We start from the raw sequence: 6,000 nt of genomic DNA, 5'->3' as shown, positions 1-6,000 counted from the left end.
TCCTAATATAGTAATTTATAGTATTCAGTTCTGGTTAAACAACTGTTCCAATTCAGTGCTTCCAGTCACTAATTTTATTAGCTTAATGGGCCTGAGGAACTTTTCAATATTCGATGTTTTATAGTTAACTCCTGGCCTAGTTTGAAGGTAGTTTCCTTAATGTCAAGGAGCCACCTGGTCCGTTCCTGGGTTAAATGCAGTTTCAATTCTTGGTTTTTTTGCAGGGTTGTAGGCTCTACACCCAATGTGTATGATCAAGAGTGTGCCGTACTGACTGAGCCGGCGAGCATCCCTAATTGTTTTAATAGAAGTTAAGGGATGGAGTTGAAAAGGAAAACTTTGATTTTATAACATGACTTTAGTTAAGAAATGGGCCTAAAATTGGTGACTGAGGGTAAAAAGTAAAAGTGAGAATTCCACTCATCTTTCGTACAGAGGGCTAAACCGTTACGATTCCCCGCAGTTTAAGCCACCCGGCACCTAGCGGATGCCCATCCGAGGTGACGTCCCTCCAACCCCACCCCCAGTCGTCTCCAGCCCAACCCACGTGTGCCGCTAGGCGGCCTGTAGGGGCGGGCTTCGCCCGGAGACGCGGCGGACGTGACGCGGCTCTGACCCCGCCCGCTGTGGGCCATGCTGGCCAATCGAGGGCCGGCTTTCCGCGGAGGCGGGGCCGGCGCCGGGGGGCGGGGCCGGGGCGGAGACCGCACGCACTCCATGGTAACGACGCTCGGCCCGAAGATGGCGGCCGGGCGGGAGGGAGTCGCCGGTTCCTCCGGCGCGGGGCCCGGCCCTAGCCAGCGGCGCTGGCGCCGGTCTTCGTGGGCCCGAGGCGTGCTACTCCTGTTGGGCGGCCTCTGGGCTAGCTCCACGTCTGTCCCTGTCTCCTTGCACAGTTCCCCTCCCTGCCGGCACCACGTCCCCTCGGAGGCCGAGGTAGGGCGCGGAGGGGCGGCGGCGGGCGCCGCGAGGGTGGGGTGAGCGGGCGCGGCCGAGGCGGAGGCAGCTGCCGGAACACGTTGGGGGGAGTGGAGCGCGAAGCCGGCCCGGAAGCTGCGCTCCTGGAGGGCTGCCTCGGGCCCCGAGGCCGCGACGAGGCCGCGACCCGGCCGCTCCCGGGTGTCGCTGGGGACTCGGGGTCGGCCCGCGGCCCAGTTGGGCGGCGGCGGCGGCGGCGGCGGCGGCGGCGGCGGCCGGAAAGTTTCTTAAAGGGCCAGTGCGCTCCCGAGGCAAGCGCGCGCCGAGGAGCCCAGCCTGCTGGCCCCGGGTCGCTCCGTCTTTGGCGGTCGTCCGCAGGCGGGGACCAGGCCGCTCTTGAAGTGAGGACGACTTAGAGCGGGCTGCTCCCCCGGGAACGTGGGTCACGCCCGTGGTCTTCCCTTACTTGTCCCGGAAGGCGCCCTGGCGGAGGCGGCGGAGGACGGTGCGGCCGGCGGCAGCCCGAGCGGAGGCCGCTGCAGCTGCGGGGAGCGAGCGCCCGTGCTCCTGCGGGGCTTCCTCCGGGCCCGGCCGCGGGTATGGTTGGAAGCCGCCCCCCGCCCCCCTCCGCCAGCGCGGCGGCCGGCCGGTGCGGACCCTGGTGCCCCGGTGGGTCTGTCTCGCGGGGCGTCGGGATGGCGCGAGGGACTCGCCACGGCACATCGCGGGCCCAGCCCCTCCGTCCGGGCTCGTGGGGTCTGCGGCGGCGCCCAGAGTTGGCGGGTCCAGGGAGTTGATGATGACAACTTGTCTAGGGAGCTGATGACGATTACTTGTCCAGGGAGCTGATGGTGATAACTTGCTGCCCAGGGAGCTGATGACGATAACTTGCTGCCCAGGGAGCTGATGACCATAATTTTTTGCCCAGGAAGTTGATGATGATAACTTGCTGCCCAGGGAGTTGATGACCATAACTTTTTGCCCAGGGAGTTGATGACGATAACTTGCTGCCCAGGGAGTTGATGACGATAACCTGCTGCCCAGGGAGTTGATGACGATAACTTGCTGTCCAGGGAGCTGATGGTGATAACTTGCTAACCAGGGAGCTGATGAGGATAACTTGTTGTCCAGGGAGCTGATGACAATTAACTTGCTACCCAGGGAGTTGATGACCATAACTTGCTGCCCAGACAGCTGATGACGATAACTTGCTGTCCAGGGAGCTGATGACGATAACTTGCTGCCCAGGGAGCTGATGACAATTAACTTGCTACCCAGGGAGTTGATGACCATAACTTGCTGCCCAGACAGCTGATGACGATAACTTGCTGTCCAGGGAGCTGATGAGGATAACTTGTTGTCCAGGGAGCTGATGACAATTAACTTGCTACCCAGGGAGTTGATGACCATAACTTGCTGCCCAGACAGCTGATGACGATAACTTGCTGTCCAGGGAGCTGATGACGATAACTTGCTGCCCAGGGAGTTGATGACCATAATTTTTTTGCCCAGGAAGTTGATGATGATAACTTGCTGCCCAGGGAGCTGATGGCGATAACTTGTCCAAGGAGCTAATGACGATAACTTGTCCAGGGAGCTGATGGCGATAACTTGCTGCCCAGGGAGCTGATGATGATAACTTGCTGCCCAGGGAGTTGATGACCATAACTTTTTGCCTGGGGAGTTGATGACCATAACTTGCTGTCCAGGGAGTTGATGACCATAACTTGCTCCCCAGGGAGTTGATGACCATAACTTGCTGCCCAGGGAGCTGATGACCATAACTTGCTGCCCAGGGAGCTGATGACCATAACTTGCTGCCCAGGGAGCTGATGACGATAACTTGCTCCCCAGGGAGTTGATGACCATAACTTGCTGCCCAGGGAGCTGATGACTATAACTTGCTGTCCAGGGAGTTGATGATGATAACTTGTCCAGGGAGCTGATGACCATAACTTGCTGCCCAGGGAGTTGATGATGATAACTTGTCCAGAGACCACACTTTGGGGCTTACTGATCAAAAGTTTCGGGAAGAGGGGGCAGCCCCGGTGGCGCAGTGGTTTAGCGCCGCCTGCAGCCCGGCCCGGGGTGTGATCCTGGAGACCCAGGATCGAGTCCCACATCAGGCTCCTTGCATGGAGCCTGCTTCTCCCTCTGCCTGTGTCTCTGCCTCTCTCTTCGCTCTCTCTGAATGAATAAATAAATAAATCTTTAAAAAAAAAAAAAAAGTTTCGGGAAGAAGTTGATAGGGGAGCTACAGGCATGGAGAGAATATCGGGGGTTCTCTGAAGACAAAATTCAGGCTTGTTTTCAAGTTACTTGACCACGTCACCAGCTTTACCTGTTCTCCTGCCCTGCAGGTGCTGACCACCTTACACTCCATTTGCCTCCCTCTCTACCTCCTTTCAGTCCTCACTTAAGTTCCCTACGTTCAAGACTCTAGCGGAGTGCTCTAAACCCTTCCTAGTGTGTCTTACCTGTACTATCTTCTGGCGCTTGACCACGCACTGCTGGGGAGAGGGGGGGTATTTCTCATGCATTTCTTTGTAGTCTTGCTTTTGTAGTTCAAACTGTAAGGTTCCTTCAGAGGTGGTTTATGTCTTTGATTCCTCCACAGTATGTAGCCCATAATAATCAGTGTTCTTTGAGGAAAGGTGATAGAGTCTCTAGGGCAAGGCAGCCTGTTCTGATTGAATTTATGATTTATCTTATTACTTTATCCAGAAAGACTGACCTAGAAATTTCCAGTTCAGCCCAGAAACCCAAGACCACTCATTTTTGTGTAATTTACAAAAAGTTCTATACATGACTGTTCATAACCATATGCGCCAAAATATTAAGTTTGGAGCTTGTAGCTGTATTCCAGCTTTTATCATGACACTGCATTTTGGCTGAATTTTATTTATTTTTAGTCCCTTGGCAACTTTTAAGTTTATAATACAGTATTGTTGGCTATAGTCATTATGCTATATATTACTCCAGGGCTTATTTATTTACTGGTTGCAAGTTTGTACCCTTAAACAATATATCCCCAATTCTTCCATCCCTGATGAATTCTTAAAAAAAAAAAAAGGGGGGCAGCCCGGGTGGCTCAGCAGTTTAGCACAGTCTTCAGCACAGAGCATGATTCTGGAGACCCCGGATCGAGTCCCACATCGGGCTCCCTACATGGAGCCTGCTTCTCCCTCTGCCTGTGTCTTTGCCTCTTTCTCTCTCTGTGTGTGTCTCGTGAATAAATAAATAAAATCTTTAAAAAAAAATTCCTGCAAAACCCTGTGCTGCTTTCTTTGAATTTAGATTACGGTAAGAGAAATCTATTCCAAGAACTGCAAAATCTCTCCACTAGAGGGAACCTAAATAGCTGCTGCTTCTAGTGGTTGCCGGCATTCAAAACTCCAATCTATATTTGAATATCTCCGTGGATAGGGAGATTATTGCCAGAGACAGCCCCTTTCCTTTTTGAAGATCATCAGTATAAAGTTCTTCTTTTATGGAGCTGAAAACTCTTCCTGAAACTTCCACCCACTATTCCTATTTATGCCTCTTGGCTAAACAAATTCAATAGTGACAGTGCTTCAGATATTAAAAGCAATCTATTAGGTACTTTTTGAGACTTCTTATCCTTAGTAAATATTCCTAGTACTTCATAGACTATGTAATAGCAAGTCCCTCTAACCATTGCCTTAGCTTTTACCTAAATATAGAGTATAAGCAAGGGATCCCTGGGTGGCTCAGCGGTTTAGCGCCACCTTCAGCCCAGGGCCTGATCCTGGAGACCTGGGATCGAGTCCCACTCGGGCTCCCTGCATGGAGCCTGCTTCTCCCTCTGCCTGGGCCTCTGCCTCGCTCTCGGTTTGTCTCTCATGAATAAATAAACCAAATCTTAAAAAAAAAAAAAAAAAAAAGTATAAGCAAGAATTCTTCATTGTACTCCTACTAGTGACTACACTTCTGTTAAATGCTATAAGAAATTCACTTTTTTTTTTTTATTGTGATGGGAAGTACAAAACATGTTGGAAAAAAATACGGAGGTGGGGGTGGCTGGCTCAGTTGGTAGAGTTTGAAACTCTTGGTCTCTCAGTTGTTCCATGTTAGATCTAGAACCTACTCAAAAAAATTTTTTTTGACACATTTAACTTGTTTTCAACTAAAACCTCTAAGTTTCGTTTTTTAAATCATGTTAATTAAAACCAAAAAATGGAATAGTATAATGAACTCCCATGGACCTATCACCGAGCTTTAACTCTTACTTTATTCTCTCATTCTTGTTTACTTCCAGCCATTCTCCATCCTCTCACTTGTTATTGTTACTTTTAAGTTTGTTGTTGGGGCACCTGGGTGTTGTGCCCAAGATCGCCAATCCGAGAAACCACCAAGGAGCCGACACCGATGCAATCACACGAGGGATTATTTACAAGCTCAAGCCTGGGTCCAAGTACACCCAACGCAGCAGAGCAGGGACTTGGACCCCGAGACTAAGAGGCTTAGCAACTGTATAGGGGCCAGTGGCCCATGGGATACACAGGAGTTGCACAGTCAGGCTGGTCCGCTGAGCCGGATTTCCGGTTAGGGTGTGCCCTGGTCTTTGATTAGGGCGGGGCAGTGCCCTAAGTAATAAGCAGGTCAGCACAAGGTGGGTGCAGCCCAAAATAGAGTCAGTCCTGCTCTGCTTGTCCAGGGGTAGGGGATTTTGTTCGATTTCCTGGGTCCCACACTGGGAGACTCAGGTGATTAATAACTTGTCTGACTTTTGATTTCAGCCCAGGTCACAGCCTCAGAGTTGTGAGATCAAGTTCCACGTGGGACTCTGCTGGGAGTGGAGCCTGCTTGGGGTTCTCTCACTCCCTTTGCCGCTCTCCCCTCTAAAAAAAATATTATTTTAAAAGGTTGTTTGTTTGTTTGTTTGAAGTAATCTCCATGACCAACATGGGGATCTAAACCGTAACCCCAGGATCAAGAGTGGTATGCTCTACCATCTGAGCCAGCCAGGTGCCCCTAAAAGTTTTCTGGTAAAACTTACATATATTGAAATGCAATAATTGCAATCATGTACTTCCATGTGAAACTTGCAATCACATGATA

General features: G+C 51.2%; 1 protein-coding gene across 3 annotated transcripts in view; it reads left to right on the top strand.

Annotated features, from left to right (window-relative positions):
- The first annotated feature begins 709 nt into the window (after positions 1–709).
- The window catches only part of LMLN (leishmanolysin like peptidase), an 89,756-nt gene continuing 84,465 nt past the window's right edge, over positions 710–6,000 (top strand). For all 3 annotated transcript variants that reach the window (XM_038583076.1, XM_038583074.1, XM_038583075.1), the window contains exon 1: positions 710–936. In XM_038583076.1, coding sequence (XP_038439004.1) covers positions 718–936 — 219 coding nt within the window. In that variant the 5' untranslated portion in view covers positions 710–717. The remainder of the gene's footprint in view (positions 937–6,000) is intronic.

Source organism: Canis lupus, chromosome 33 (assembly GCF_011100685.1).
Source record: "Canis lupus familiaris isolate Mischka breed German Shepherd chromosome 33, alternate assembly UU_Cfam_GSD_1.0, whole genome shotgun sequence".
In the NCBI taxonomy this organism is placed as follows: domain Eukaryota; kingdom Metazoa; phylum Chordata; class Mammalia; order Carnivora; family Canidae; genus Canis; species Canis lupus.
Note: the sequence above shows the minus strand (reverse complement) of the source record. Positions and strands in the feature narration are given on the sequence as shown.